The 16,389-nt window shown below is 44.0% G+C and overlaps 1 protein-coding gene across 1 annotated transcript; it reads left to right on the forward strand.

Annotated features, from left to right (window-relative positions):
* Positions 1–213: 213 nt before the first annotated feature.
* On the forward strand, positions 214–15,649 carry IL7R (interleukin 7 receptor). The gene is made up of 8 exons (XM_009983116.2): positions 214–313; positions 6,023–6,161; positions 7,489–7,643; positions 9,301–9,455; positions 10,501–10,678; positions 11,553–11,643; positions 13,581–13,656; positions 15,020–15,649. Exons 1-8 carry the CDS (start codon positions 214–216, stop codon positions 15,521–15,523), a joined length of 1,398 nt encoding a protein of 465 aa, XP_009981418.1. The 3' UTR covers positions 15,524–15,649.
* Positions 15,650–16,389: the final 740 nt, after the last annotated feature.

The following is a 16,389-nucleotide window of genomic DNA, read 5'->3' on the forward strand; positions in this document are numbered from 1 at the left end:
TCCTTAGTTTTGAAGTGGGAAGCATGTTTCAAAGTAAAAGCTCTGCAAATATCTTCATACTGGCTTCCTGCTCTCTGCCACTAGTCATCCTTGTCGGCATGTTTACATTTCCCCGTGCCTGCGGTCTCTTTATCAGGCAATGGGTTTGTTCTGCGTCTAGTATAAAGTAAGCGAGCGCAGGTTTCACACACACACGTACTGCACACATGCAGCATGCTCAGGATGACACAGACAAGTACAGTATTGAGCATTTTCATCTTGTTTCTTCACACCACTTTTGGGGAAAGTGGTTGCGCCTCAGCAGATGGTGATGGTGAGTCATTTCGTGTTCATCTTTCAAGTCTTGTATGATCTTGAAAAACCTGAGCTAAGAGCTCCAAATGCAACTGCTAGGTTAAATGTGTTAGTGTTTTAGACTCCAGTTTCTTTCTTTTAGTGCCAGTACCCGAGGCGGATGTGGGGCTGGAAGATACCTATTTAACTTAATTTCCAAGTTGGCTGTTCTCATAATGTCCAAATTCTTATGAAATGCGGGATACAGCTGTATGCAGAGGCCATGCAATATCTGACCTATTAATCCTCTCTCATCGTATGTAGTCTTCATGTGATGAGTTATGCCTGGGAACGGGTAGTCGCTTCCCTTTTCTGCAGTCCATGGTCACTCTGAGCTACCATCAGAGAGGGGTGAGGTTCCGGCTTCTCTTGCCCTTGACAGTTTCCTCCAAAGAAAATTTTTCAATGTACCTCAAAGTTGACCCAAGCTGTTCCACTTCAAAAGTCAAACTTTTTCTCTTTTTCTTTAAACAATTGCATAAGGTGTATCTGGGAATAGTCACAGTCTTTCTCGTAGTATTGCTGAAGCAGTAACTCACCCGGAAGGTTCTCACAGCCCATCACTAAGACCATTCATCTCTTACTCACCAAATAATTATAAATCAATTCAACAGTTAAATTCAGGCTTATTGCAGATCTCATTATCTCATTTAAGCAAGTGAAAATGATTTAGCAGCATCTAAATCAAAAATCAAAACATAAAGAGCAGCAATAAAATCATTGTTTTAGTCTGCTGTCCCTTTTCTCAAAAGGGAGCTGAAAAATTGGATTTTCAGATTCATTTCCAGATCTGTTAAACTTTTACTTGTCTAATACTAAACAAATAGCAGTGACAGAGCTTGTTGCACTGTGCCTGAGGGACATGGGCAGTAGCTCAGTTACTGGCAGTTTTAGGGGTCCATTTTCAGGGAGCAAAAGAGTTTTGGGGTTTTAGGAAGATAATGGCTGTGTTCCTATGCTATGTTACAGAGAGGGAATCTGGTTTTCTCCTGTGTATCACATATTATAACATGTATGTATGTACACATATGTACATACATGTATACACACCTAGGTAGGATATGCACAATAAGTTTCTTAGAAGAGAACAGGGAGTGGCTCAGAACTACATCTAACAACTTTGTTTTTTCTGTTTACCTTTTACTTATACAATCTGCAGCTGTTTAGAGCCAGTTTTGGCAAGCAGCTATGGTGCTGAATGGTCAATGCCAATGATTCATTGCTGATGTCACTGAAATCTTCAGAGCTTCCCAAAAGCAGATATGACCGGACCTTTCCATCTTTTGTCACTGACTTCCAGTAAACCATAATTAATCCTTTGGTTCGAATGAAGGACAAACAGATTCAGAAAATCCCCACTGAGCAATTAGCAGATTTTATGATTTCTTTATGAGTCTCATGGGTTTGGTCAACAAATTAAACAATCCAGGGTAAAATCATCCGCGATGTTTGGCTTTTACTCATCACCTTTCCGACTCACCCTGCCTCCTGGCAAAGTGCCACCAGCCTAGACAGACATGAGCTCACTACTTCTTAATGGGAGAAGGGCAGAAAAACTCATTGTGGCAGTTGCCTTCACTTCTTTTATTCTGAGCTGCCAACTGCCTCTCAAGTGCGGTCCTTCAGCCTAGCAGAGGTGGTGGAGATCACCAAAAGCCCTAAGTGAGGTACAAGCAGAGCTAAGAAGGGGCAGCTGCAGAGGTGTAGCAGGTCATGGGCAGCGGGAGCGGGAGGCAGCAGAGTGTGTGGTGTCATGGGCAGGATGGCTGGCTTCAGTGGCCCTCCTACTTAAGCTTATATGGTTTGTACAACCCACACCAAAACCGTTGTGATTAAAATGAGTCCTGCCTAAATCAGGTCAACACTAGAGATTTTGCGTGACTGTCCATGGAGATGGTCACTTCATTGACATCAGAAATTCAGTCACTGATCCTGCAGGCACTTACCAGTGCCTTTGTTTCCACACATTGTGGTCAGTCTCAGTGTTTTCAGAGCATAAAGCTGAAGCATGTCTACAGCCTCTGCTAATGCTCTTCTCTTAGTAAAAGTTCATGAGATTCCTGCTGTGATTTGAACCATCCTGGTGTGTTTTTCTAAACCCAAGAGGCAACTATTCTTGTGCAGGATCTGCCATGGCTGTAAATATTAGTGCAGTTTTTCTCTCGCTAGAATCACACCATCTCAAACCCTGCCTTGATTTCAGCAGAGCGGTGCTCAGGGCTCTGCCTGGTCTGGGCCTCTTAAGGAAAAAATTATAATCTTTTAAACTTTTAATCGTGTAGAGAGCCCTTAGCAGTGTGAGTCATGTTGGAGTCATCAAAACCATTTACGTAGCAAACACATTTGTGCATGGTGGTTCTGAGGTTTAGGGAAGAAGTATAACTGAGGCTACATGCATATTTATGTCAAAAAAAAAAAATTACTGTCAGCCCACAGAGAAACTATATCAGAAAAAGCATTTCAAATTGCTTACTTAACACAATTCATTAGGTTTAATTATAGTGTATTTTTTGGTTAGGATGTTATTTCCGTGGATAAGGAACCACACAAGCACAATGTGAAAGTTCAGTGTTAAACTGGTAAAGTCAGCTTTCCCTCCAGTCCGATACCAAAGATGCACTACACTGGTGAAATATTAAAATGACTGTTTGAACTGCAAGACAAACTTTTTTTCTTTCTTTTCACTTTGCAGTCAGCCTGATTGAGTATGAATTAATATTTCTGTCACTTTTCAGCAACGCAGTAGCAGACAGCTGAAAGATTTTTTTTTCTAATATGTTCTTTATTGATATGATGATTATCAGTTTTGTGTGTTTATGCGAAATCTGGTCTATGTAGTTTTTCTACACAGAGTGAACCAAGCAATCTTTCTCTCTTATATAAAGGAAGATTGGTCCTCCTAATTCATAAGCTTTAATGTTGTCTTGAAGTAGCTATGAGTACAAACAAGCCAATCTCCTGGTAGTTGCAAGCAAAGTCTTACAGATGCATAAAATGTGACATATCTGTGCATGTGAGCTTTGGGTGTATCTAGCTATATAAAATATGAGGGTTTTCCATTTTATGCAGATTCATTTCAGCTGACTCGTTATCCCCTGAATTTTGAATATATGTCTTTCTATATGCACACATTTTACCCCCAAATGTGTAACTTTATGTAATACACATTTCTGTACATACGTGTCTGCCCAGGTGGCTCAGGGCTGCGTTGGTCAAGACTCTCACCTATGTGAAACTGCTGCAGGGCTTGTTGTGGAGTTGTGGTGACCTCTGTGTCTCTCTCTTAAATGCCATGGTCAGACAGAGTGGCTTTGTACAGCACCTGCTTTGTCCATGTCTGTGCTGTGCAGGTTATCCTCTCAAACCAGCAGTGCTGGTAGAAGGTGCCACAATTCATTGTCCTTTGGGGAGTGCTGGGTCTCTGCTTGGGACAGAGACCACCAGAGCTGCAGTGAGAAGGGAAGACTGGTAAGTGCTTCTCAGCACCAGTTGCTCATAGTGGCAAACGACGACTAAATCTTAGCTTCGGGGTAGATCTACCTCTAGACTCTGGATTAGTGTAGCGTCAGATGCTCCCATCCCTCCTGCTGCCCACCACGGTTGCTGGTGGCGGCAGCCCCCTTCCTAGCCCCTGCCCTCAGAGCTGTTGCATTTTTCTCTGCATTCCTGAATGACTTCTGAATTTCTTCTCTTCTCAAAACCTAACTGAAGATGCAACTCAACTCCGAGGTCAGGAGGAAGCACTGCTGATAGCAACCCTGGGGGGTGATGCCCTTTACTTACATTTTAAAGCAATGAAAAAACTTTCCCCTGCTTTCTCCCTGCTATCAAACCATGACCATTTTGTAACTTCAGATGTGCTCCCACGTCAGACAAGGTCTAGGTCTCCCTGCATGCTGGCAGGATTGGCCAGTGATCTTAGGGCATCACCAGCAGGACTACAAATCACGATATCCAAGTAGCTGGTCACCCCTCAGAGATCCAATTCACCTGGGTGACAGCAGAGATGACCACCATTTTCTCTGGGAGGGATTTTCCACTGGAGATGTTTCTACGGGCATTTCCCCACATTGTTTGTGAGCATGATTCACCAATACCCCTGGATCAGCCAAGGTCTTGTTTTCACTGCAGCAGGTGCCCCACATGGCAAGGGCACATCTGAGGAGAGCACCAAGCAGGAAATCGGGAATAGTCCCTGGACATGAAGAGGGTTATGTATCATCACAGCTACCCTCAGTCACTGGTAAAAGGGGTCAGAGGCATTCCTGCCCCAAGAATCCACTCAAAGGGTCATGGCAATAGCCCTTTCCCTCTCCACTCAGCTACAAGGGGTGACATTTCATGAAATGAGGCTGAACTGCCAGTTTCTGCCAGAGAGGACTCCTTTCAGAAGGATCAGTTTTTGCCTCACTGACCTCATACATGCCAAGTGTACGACTTCAGACATATGCTCTTAGTCAAATTGTGATTGTTTCATGAGTCATCGAAACAAATTTGCAGGAAGCTATGCATTCTGGCAGAAAGTATGAGCTTTCCGTCGTGAGCCCAAATTTGTGACATTTCAGAAAACTTTGCAGTACAATCAAAATGGGGCTTAATCGCCTTGTAACACCAGAATACCCTTGCTGTCCTAAAACCACCCATATCATTTTCCAGTCTTCTCAGGAGCCTGGTAAGAGGCCAGACCTTTACAGTGCAGGCAGAAGTAGGGCAGGGCAGGGGCAGGAGGACACCGCTCGGGCACTGTCAGCCGTCTGCAACGCAGTTGGTTCTGAGGCAAGTGCAGCAATGGCAACTGCCAAGCGTGCATCCTCAGCTCTAGGTCTGCTGCTTTGAAACTACAAGCTGTTTGATGTACTTTCAGGCTGTCCTGAGCTGAAATTCCCATAAAAATAACTCCTGTTGAAACTAGCTCTTGCTCTTGAGCAGACATTAGTCCCAATCATCAGCCCCAGACACCTCTGGCAGTAACTGTGCTGAGTATATCCCCCAGTGCATGTTTCATTTATTTTCAAGAGTGTTTTGGTCCTTGACTTGTATATTCTGCTTTTTAACAGGCATTATGAATGTGTCTTACTCCCCTTTGCATGCCCAAGGATAGCAGCATTTTGTGGATTTTAAAGGGAAAATCTGTTTGAGAAAGTCCTGAGATGATTTTCAGATGGAGTACATCCTGCTTTTGTCTTGGTGCAAAGTTCATCCATAGCTATTAAAACAAGAATTCCCCTCTCCCTAGCTCAGACTTAGAAGGGGTTAAACTTCAGGGTGGACAATAAATTCTCATTGCTTTGCAGTCGATGCTGGGACTTTTTCACGGGAGTTTCCAGGTCAACATCAGCACCTCTCTCTGCCCATGATTAATAGGAAAGAACAGACATAGGGTGTCTTGTCTGACCAAACCATCTGCGACACTGTATCTTTTTATAGCTCACAGACCGATGATGCAGAAAGTGCCTTTGTGCGTGGTAAGTGAGTGGGCTTCACTGGCATGCAGGGAGAGCAACCTTGAAAGGTGCAAGTGGCTTTTAATTTCATTTTGAACAAGCTGTCTTTGCCTCTAACAAAACAGGTGGGCTGATCCTCTTCCCTTCAGGCAACCACGTAAAGAAACAACCTCCTGTACAATGGAGCTACAAACTGAATACACTCACTGGTTTGCTTCAGTAACATCCTGCGAATCTCTCCCTAGGGACTTTTGAAGATGATGAACTAGACAATTTTGAAATCAACTGCTTCAGCCAGCTGGAATCTAAGGTTTCCTATAGCAGCCTGACCTGCAATTTTACAGAGCTGCCTCCTCACAACACTAACTATACCATGGCCCTGTGGTAAGCAGTCAGTCCGTCCTTTGGTAAACTTCTGGGAAGTGAAATGCTAAGCACCAGTGAGTTATGCTGCCATATGCTGGGGAACAGAAGCAGAAAAGTTGGACAATATTCTGTTTCAGAGTGTTTTACCAAGTTTGAATACTGTATTCAGCAAAGAAGAAGAGTTTACTGAAACAGAATATAACTCTTTAATAAGGAAAAAAAATCAGCTGGAAGGGTCTGTGAAGAGCATTATAATGTCTCCAATAGTCCTGATCGTGCCTCTGTTGCTCTGGAGTACCTGCTAGTACTGGTGTAGCCCAGCATGAACTGAAAATGTTTTTCCTTTAAATTAAATGATATTTAAAAGGCAAACTTAACCTTCATCAAGTTAAAAGTAAAAGTGTTTTTGAAGAGGCAGATCCTTTCCACAGAAAGGTGAGAAGACTGATTTCTACTGAAAGAAAAATATCTTTATCTAGGTCAAGACTAAAACTAAGCAATTGTCTTTGCATACACAGACTCGCAAAAAAACACATTAGAATGAGGATACAAAACCCTAATAGTTACCAAACACATCAATCATCTCCACTTCTCGTTGAGGCCTTGAAACTCTTTTCCACTTTTTTTTTAACTGATGCACCTAGCTGAAGAAGCTCACATTTTGTTTGTTTAGCATACTTCTGCTTTTCCCTTTGCCTGTTTTTCCTGAAACTGAAAGTTCTGCTGCAGACAGTAAAAGTAGATTCTAATTTTTTTTTGCATCTTGCTGCTATAATCACTACTTAATTTTTTTTTCCATCTAGTTTATTAGAATTTTTCTATTTTCATGTGGTTTATTCCAGATTTGATGGAAATGTTATGACAGTCCTCAAACACAAATTAAGGAACATACAGATGCATTTCCACCTCTGAAATTGTGCCATATGACTCCTTCATGGCCTGGCTGACTGTTGACCCTGTATTTACTACCACTTCAGTCAATAAGAAATTTCTCTTTACCTTCAGTGAGCATCCAAACCTATTGCCCTGTACTTTAAAATGGCAGCAGTAAGATAATTTTTGATGATATAAAGGTTTTTACCGCATACATGTCCAATTTAGTAAGTGCTTTTGGTTTTTTTGGAGTGCTCCAGGACTCTTACTGTGACTCACGTCACTGGATTACTGTGCTCAAAGACCTGGAGCAAAACATTGTCAGTCTTTTAAACTCTTTATTTGCATGCATTTTTTGTATTTCATATGGAGTCTTACTTCAGTTAATGTGAAATGAGCAACCAGGATTCATCCCTTACTATGTTACAGTAAGACTGAGAAGAAACTAATGTTGTGTCACTTTGGTCTACAGTACCAAGGAAGACAGCAGTTACATGTGCTTCAACATGGAGAAACAGGAAGATCTATACTTCTTAGAATTCACTGATATACTATCGAATAAAGACATTTGCATGCTCTCTGAGACAAAGAAAAGGGTCTGCAGGAGTCTGGTTGTAACTGACATTGGTAAGACACTTAATATTTTGGATATTTTTAAGATATATTCGTTACTGGGGACAAAAATAGCCCAGCACAAAGCCTAAGCACCAATCTAGATGACATAAAGGCAGCATAAAATGGAGTCCTAGCAGAGCATGGAGCGTGGATTGATATGCTGGCAGAGTGTAATGCTCCCCTGGTTTCAAAGCCAAAAAAGATTAACCTCCGCTCAAAATGTGTAGCTGAATTATGGCTTATTGTAACACTGCCCAGACCTGGACATAGACTGAATCACGCACATGAGCAAAGGAGCTGTTCCTGAGCTCAAATGAACTGTCAAGCAGGGACATTTTGTTCATCTCTTACTAGGGCTTGAGCAGTTTCAGGTCTGACCACCTCAAGTCTAGTGTGAGCTGAGTAGCACAGGGACCTCAAGGTTGCAAGATCTCGCTTTTCATACCTTGCTTCTTGGTAGAGGCTGTTGTCTGAACGAGGTGTTCAGGCATCCTGCAGTGCAGAAGGGACACCGAGAGCCCATGACTGGACTCGTCCAAGCCACGCTGGGGACCTGCCTAGGTTAAGAAGCAGGGAACTCAGGGGAAAAGGGGTTCCTCAGGCCCTATCCCTCTTGGGAGCTGGTCTCATCTGAGGGCTGCAGAGAATCCCATGTAGGGCAGCTCTTTTCTGCTCTGGTGCCACATTGCCTTCCTTTGGCAATAGGCCTGCAGCATACTTCTCTTATGAAACACTTCTGCCCCATTCCAATAGGATGAAACATTCATCCTTCTCTTAAGAAACACCTCTGCCCCATTACACCATCTCTCAGTTTACAGGCCAGTCCAGACCATGTCTGGTGGTCTCTCCTCTAGGAGCTGCCAGTTCTACATGGAAGGATTAAATATTTGGTGAATGCAGAAGGGGCGGGCATAATTTCTGGTTATATGCATTTTCCTGAGAGGAGAAAGGTGCAGGCTCGCTATTCCTGTGAGAACTGATGTTCTTTACATGGTGCCTTCAGGAAGCCACAGCAGCACAGACACAGGTCTCCACAAACCTCAGGCACGTCCAGCTCAGGCATGGCTTGGGGATAGTCCTGAAGGGTGCATTTTGGACTTGAGGTACTTGCACAGATGTTCATTTGGCACTCTCTCCTTCTGCGAACCAGGTCAGGTGTGGGTTCACAGCAAGGACCTGGAGCCACAACCCCCTCTGCTACATCTAACGCTGTCATACGTCATCCCTTCCTCTGCTACACCACCCCATTGGCCACTGGTGGTTGTACCTATACTCAGTTTGCTCCCTGGTGCCTTCCTCCCAGAGCAGTGATGGGTTTTGTCACCTCGGAGCACTGGTTAGAGGGACTGAATTTCAGGTCTTCGAGCAGGGGTAGGCATGCTTGGGAATTGCTTTCCAAGACTAAATGTCACATCCTGAGGAAGTGCCATCCCTGATGGTCACACTGCTGCTCCAGCAGATCAACACCAAGCCACTCTAAGGAACCAAGGTGTAAGGATGTGCTGTGGCTCAGCATGAGGTCCATCCAGCTCAGGCCAGATCTTGCTCAAGACAGGTCACACCACAGGGGCTGTAACTTGAAGTGGATTTTTTTTGCACCTTTTTAAACCTGTTATTTTGTAGTAACATTATTCTACTCCTGTTAAATCTGGTCCGTTATGATTTGCAGTTAAGCCTGAAGTACCGTTCGATATAAACGTCACATACCAAAAGGAGGCAAATGAGTATCTTATTCATTATAGTACACCACACTCACGGAAGAAGTACTTAGATGGCAAATTAATACACCAAACAGCCTATCGGCAGGAAGAAGGCACTTGGAAGGTAAGTGACGACGTATTGGCAAGTTTACGATAATTTCTGGAATTAAACGTTATCAGAAATACCAGTATCATGTAAAACCCCTCAAATACGCATTTCTACAGTTGTCCAGCTGAAAACTTGGAAAGGTGCAATATTTGGCGTTTGGAAATTTCATCAGTCAAAACAATTCCAGACCGAGAGGGCTCATGTCTGTTAGACACTTCTCTGGGCTAACGAAGTTTCGTTCATTTGGTCTTTGCAGTGGGAAAACAAAACGTTAATAGCATCCTAACAGAAGCATCCTAAGTATTTGAATGGCTTGCTTTTTGCTATGGTGGTTTTGCTCTTATTTCCCATGGTCATCAGTCAGGAAATCGTATGACTCCTTTTTTTATTTAGCTACAATTTCTTCATTGAGCCTCTCCGGGCTTTGGGTGCCGCCCTGCAGCTCTCCCACCCTCAGAACATGTTTTGGGCTGCAGCTGCCTGTGAGCTGGATCTGGGCTCCCAACTGCTGGGACCTCTGTGTCTGCTGTCACAAGGGCAGCCGTGCAAACACTAGTCCAGATGGGGGATGTTTTAAAGCACGGACCATGCCTGTTTTTCACAGAGGGAACACAGGAGAATCGTAACTAGAAAATTATTCAGACAACCAAATACATTGAAATAAAGAGTGCCGGAGTTGCACTGTGGGATTTCAGCTTCTTTCCTGTAACTGCTCTTTCAGAAGTTATCTTTTTATGCCTTGCGAATGTGTTTTTTCCCCGCTCTCTTCTGAGCTTTCCCAGGGAAGCATGTATTGCCCACTGCAGTGTCGGCAGTAGCAAAGCACAGTTAACGCTTCCAGCTGTTTCTTAGAGAGGTTTTACTCAAAGCTAGTCTCTCTTCTCAATACTGTCTAGCTTAACTAGACTGACGCTGTGACAACCACCTTTACAATGAGCAAAGAGAAGGAACAAACAGAACAGCACTGCAGGAACACACCGATCTCATGCATTTTGCTGAAACTGAAAGATCCTTTTCCCATGTCTTCTAGAAAAATAATAGGACTTTTTTGTGTGTTTAGACAATAGAGTCGCCGTACCTTCAGGTAAAATTACTGGGGAAAAACCTCGAAAACGATGCATCGTATGAGGTGAAAGTACGTTCGCAGCCCAACGGAGTTTATTTTAAGGGCACGTGGAGCGAATGGAGTGCTTCCAAGAGCTTCAGGACTGCAAAGGAGCAGCACTCCACAGAGAGCTGTAAGGGCAGAAACCGCTTTGGTCCACCTGGAAGAAAGCAGAGCTAGGGGCCCTCGGCTGCCTGGCCACCCCCAGTGGCAGTAGTGACAAGAGCATGGGGAGGGAAGAGCCCATGGCCTCAGCAGGGTCAGCCCTCACGGGCATCGGGCACCCCTGAGAAGGTGATCCAGGGAGTGGCTGTATCGCTCTGGCCTGGGGCTGACTCTTCCCATGACATTAAATCTCCCTCGAGGGTGGTAAGATCAGATGAAATGATGCTGCATGGGAATGAGGCGGGTGCAAAGCGAGGTGAAGGCATACTCCTTCCTTCTCACTGCCCACTGACGTGCAGGGGGAAGGACCAGCTCGCACCCAGCGTTTCAGGTAAGGCACAAAGAATGGTGAAACAGGACCCACTCCAGGGCCCCGGATTTGTGTGCAAACACAGCACCTTAATCACAGATATCATACAGGATAAAATCTCATCTTTGCACTTGTAAACATGAATAATCCTTCTGGTCCTCGGGGTCCCTTCAGTCCCTAGGGGCACCTCAGCATTACACATGTTCGAAGTCACTCCGGTGCTGCTGTAAGGATGCAGCGAGTGGTGGCTTCAACGCGCTGCAGGTGATGGCAGACTTTGACCTGCTTTAATCCAAGCTGGGAACCCATCTTGGAGCTCAGCCAAGTGCTGACGCTCTGGCAGCCTACCTCTTTCCTCCTTCAGGGAGGAAGGAAAATGCACCACTGCATCAGTCCAGTGACAGGAGAGCGCAAGTCTTGGCACTAATTCCTAATTTATTGTCTGAAAAGACGTTATGGCTACAGTGGCTTAACAGTGGCTTAACAGTGAGGCATTTACATGCATTGGCTGATGTTCCTTGTTTTTCTTTAGCTAGTAGCGTGGTCGTGATTGTACTCTTCCTCTTGGGATTCATGCTGTCTGTTGTCATGATTGTCCTGATCGGAACTTTTTGGGAAAACAGGTAATCTAAGTTTCTTCATATCAGAAAAAGTGTTGGAAGCCAATCTTGTTCTGACAGGATTGACAGTCCTGTTATACTTGTGAACTACTCCCTTTCCATCTCTGGTCCTCTATATGAAGCTGAAGGCAGGCAAAGAGTAGAAGTGGGTAATACAAGAGAGGGTGTTGTCAGACAGAAGATGATTTTAGTCTTGGGCTCGAAACACTGGGACCTTTGAGGATCCGAAGTTGCCACGACACACTCAGAGTCAGTGTCTCACTGGGGGCAAATTTGACTCAAAATCTTCACGCGAGATCCAGAAAAGAAAGAAACCTGTGGGTTTTAGTGAAGTCCTAAGAGATGCGGAAACGATATAGCAGGGAGATTGCCTCTTATCCTTTCACAGGCTGAGTCAGCAGGGTGTCCGCTCTGCAGTGCTTTCGGAAGCAGCGGGGCAGAGCTCTCTGCAACAAGGGCTTGATAGTGTCAGCCACCAGCACAGCTGGACCCACGTCCACCTGTGTGGCAAACCCAGCCCCTACATCCCCCAAAGGCAGTCATAGCAGAGGTGGGACTGGAGAGAAGTTCATCACACAGGCAGCCCTTTCTCTGCATTATTTTTTTCTCATATATCGGCTACGCAGCAGCAGATAGATAACTGTAAATACAATTTTAAATACATGCCTACATATGCTTACATAGAATAGATAGTTAGTTGACAAGTTTAGGAAAATGAACAGATATGCAGACAACCTGGTGGAACCAGCATCTGGAGGGAACAAGGCCCAAGTTTAACCATAGGAGATGAACCCCTCTGTCCTGGTTTCAGCCAGGCAGAAAGCCCAGGGCTCTTTGGTGGCATTCCAAGCAGCCCATCCATGACATCCAGCTCCACTAACATCCAGGGAGACGGCTGCATGTGAGCTGCTTTTTGGGAACAACATTTGGGCTGTGCCAACTCCTGAATTACACACGGGGATTGCCCGGGAATGTGCCAGTTGGCCCCAGTGAAACCATGCCAGGAACAGGTTTAGTAATTAAGCATTTTAGACACTCAAGTCATCTGCCAGGGAATGCTCCTTGGTGTTGTTTCATTTGCAAGTATAGGTGTGGCTTGAGATTTCTAGCTCTTGCATTTTACTGTTGCTGAGCATCTGCAGTTCTCTAACTTTGCTGGCAGTTCTGTGTACATAAAAATGCTGAAAAAATAGGCTTTTAGATGTCAAAACTTTTTGAACTCAGAGAGATTTCCCTTTTTAAAAAAAGAAGGCTTTATACACGTGTGTATATATACCCACATATACAGACACATAAACCAAAATCTAGATTCATATACATCCATAGTTGTATTTGTATCACTGCAGCATTGAATGTCAGTTGGGCAATATTCTCTAGATGCATCATAGCTGAGGGTTTCCAGCAGCACAACGCAAAAACATTGCTAATTAAGACAGTAAAACGAGACCTGTGGGATAAGGCTACAATACAGATATCTGAAGCACAGAGAGCTGGGGTGAAGGAGTGGGACAATATGCAGTTGTTTGACTAACATAAATACGCAGAGGCAAATATCAGCAAATTTGCACTTTAACCACAGCATCTTTTTTCACTTGCAGAAATTGTTTTCATCATGCAAAACACAGTTAACACAGCTAGATGCAACTGAGATCTGCACCAGCACGATTCGCTGCTTTTCCAGTACTTAGTGAAGTCTTCCTTTAACTGTGACAATTTCTGTGCTTAAAAGAACAATGACTATTCAGTGACCTTTACAACTCCTCTACTCCTCCTGTCTTTGTTCAACTCTGAGACTTCTCTGTCAATATTCTGGGTAATGCAAACCAGCCCTAAGGCTTTGTGAGAATTAGTAAAAATGATGCAATATGAATCTCTGGTGTCTCAATACGTCTCTCTTTTGCTGCTGTCAAACCCCTTTTCCTCGATTGTTGCTGTTTCAGGATCAAGCCTGCTGTGTGGCCAAACCTTCCTGATCATAAAAAAACGCTGGAGCAACTGTGCAAGAAGCCAAAAAATGTATGTATTTCTGCTGCTGTTTTCACCTGAGTATAGGCTATTGGGAACAAAACATGACAGACAGTACATGCTGCATGAACTGGGACATCTTTCAGAAATGACTTCTACATTTCACTGAAGAGAACCCACATTTGCACAGGCAGATGCTAGTCAAGGGTATGGAAATAATGAACAGCTCAACTAGTGCCTGAGCTTTAACTTGTGCAAAGTAACTGCAGAGGGCTGGAGAACTTGATATATAAAGAAAGGCTGAAGGAATTGAGTTTGTTCATAGAAAAGGGGAAGCCCAGAGAGGGGAGTACTAATCACAAACTTCCGATTCCTAAAGTATAGGTAGAAGGAAGGTGGAGGGACTCTCTTCATAAGGCTGCATGGTCTCAGCACCAGAGGCAACAGGTATGTGTTGCTTCAGGGCAAACTTCATCTGGATATAAGGAAAAAATCTTTCTCCATAGAATTATTAAACATTGAGTAGTTGCCCAGAGAAGAAGTGCATTCTCCCTTGCTGGAAACATTCAAGGCTTTGCTTGATAGGGCCCTGGATAACCCAATCCAGATCCTGCTTCTGGCAGAAGGCTGGACTAGTTAGATCTCAGAGGCTGTTTCCAGTCAAGATAATTTTGTGATTCTATGAAACTGTGATCGTGGGGCTGGATGGGGACCCTTTGCAAACATCGCTGGTGACGCCTGTGTTGTTAGAATTGCTCATACACTGTACAGCGCATGAAGCGCTCCACCAGACAAAAGCCAGAAGGACAAATGTTACAAACTGTAAGGTGTGGGATTAACCCATTGCCTTAAAACTAGGTGTCTCATGCATTTTTTCACTTAAAAACTCATCAAGGCTGTTCTCCCCAGTTGGCAAATTATTAGCATGTTCTTAATTTAACAAGAGGTCTAAGATGACTCTACCAGCCTCTGTACTGCCCAGTGCAGGGATTCCCAACGTGTTTCAGGAAGTCGTGGCGAACTTTTACTTCCCTCACTGCTAAATTAGGAAGGTAAAACTGAAAGGAACAGCCTGGGTTGGCATGCTTATTCCTGTGAAATGGCAGGTGTGCAATAGATAAGTGGCTCAGAAAAGTCTCTGAAACACCAGTTTTCACCACGTTGCGCAGAGCATAGAGCACTCTCCACTGGTTGTGCCTGCAGGAAACCTCTGGATAGATTCAGATTAATACAGAAAAAGATTTTAAGCCACATGGCAGTTTATTTTCTGCTAACCTGTTTTTCAGCCTGCTCAGGGTTACTTTCAGATTTGAAGAAATAATAATTAACCTTTTTAGAATCGAATGAATTCTCGAAGTTTCTGTTAATCTAATACCCACTGTTAACTGACAACGCTGTTCCCTTTGTCATGCAGAATTTTGATATAAGCTTTAACCCAGAGAGTTTTGGTTACGTTCATATTCATAAAGTGGACGGCATTCGAGCAAAAGCTGAACTGGAAAACTTTCTACAGACATCAACTGCTCCAGAGACAAACCTTCCAGAAAAATTTAGGAGTGGATCAGACCTGAAGATGATCCCTGCCATGACAGACAAAAGCAACCTAAACCTGTCTGTGACTTATGGAGGAATCTGGCCGGCTGAAGCCCTGTGCAGACTCCTAGGCACCAGCCAGTTTGCAGTCACCGAAGCAAACTGCGGCTCCAGCACGTACGAGGTGTGCCACAGCAACGGTGTGCCGCTGTGCGATGATGGTTTCGACCTTTCCTCCACTCCTACCCTGGATCCCTCTGACCAGCCCAGATCAGAGCCCCTAAATGATGACATCGTATCCCAGATGCTGCCTGCCAGTGAAACGAGGTCACCAAACAACGAGGAAGCCTATGTCACAATGTCTAGCTTCTACAAAATTCAGTAAACCTTACAGGAATGACAGCCTACCACTTTTTCTCTGACACAAGCAGGACACTGAAGCTTTCTGTTTTGTTTTCCTGCATCCAGTGAGTTCCCACCTCCACAACGCAACCTGCTCACAGTGCAATGGTATACCTTCAAGGAAGTGGGTTCTCCCACGTTTCAGTAATAAGATGCCTAACCTCAGCTCTCAGTATGTCAGTAACAATCTCCACTGCAGCAGAAATTAAATTTTCAACCTGAATTTAATGTTCAGATCTGATTAATACAGACAATGACACTGCAGTCGTAGCTGAGGATCACAGCATGCCTCATAAAAGTTAATGAGCTCTTCTGTTAACCTCTTGGTTGCAGAGTTAAGCTCTTATTAATGCCTAAGCAAGAAATATGGAAAAAAAAAATCAAGTTAAATGGTTTCCAATATCTTTTAAACAGCAGTAGGTCAAGAGTAAGTCCTCGGCAGTCAGTGGAAGTCCTCCAGTTTGCAAAATGCCCGTAAATGAGAGTTGCTATCAAGCATTAGTTGCCTGGGGATCCAGGAGCTTGGTCACCATAAAGGGAGTTTGCTGAGCCCTCAGGAAAAGGGCACATGGACTCACTTTTGGGAAGATGTTTTCTCAGACTTTTTTCTCTCTCTCAAACTCAGAGAGAGAGAGAGAGAGATTGAGATTTAAACAAAGCAAAACGCTACATGTCACTATTTTTTGCTATTGGTAAAGATCTGCCCCGAAGTTAATTTTAGGATCCACAGGTACCTTTGCTAGTGCTATATATTAAAGATCTTCAGTATTTCATGTAGTAGCAATGTTTAGCTAAGACAAAAAAAAACCAAAGTCAATGAAAAGCAAAATCCTGTCTCTTCCTATAAAC

The sequence above is a fragment of the Tauraco erythrolophus genome, chromosome Z (assembly GCF_009769465.1).
Source record: "Tauraco erythrolophus isolate bTauEry1 chromosome Z, bTauEry1.pri, whole genome shotgun sequence".
NCBI lineage: Eukaryota > Metazoa > Chordata > Aves > Musophagiformes > Musophagidae > Tauraco > Tauraco erythrolophus.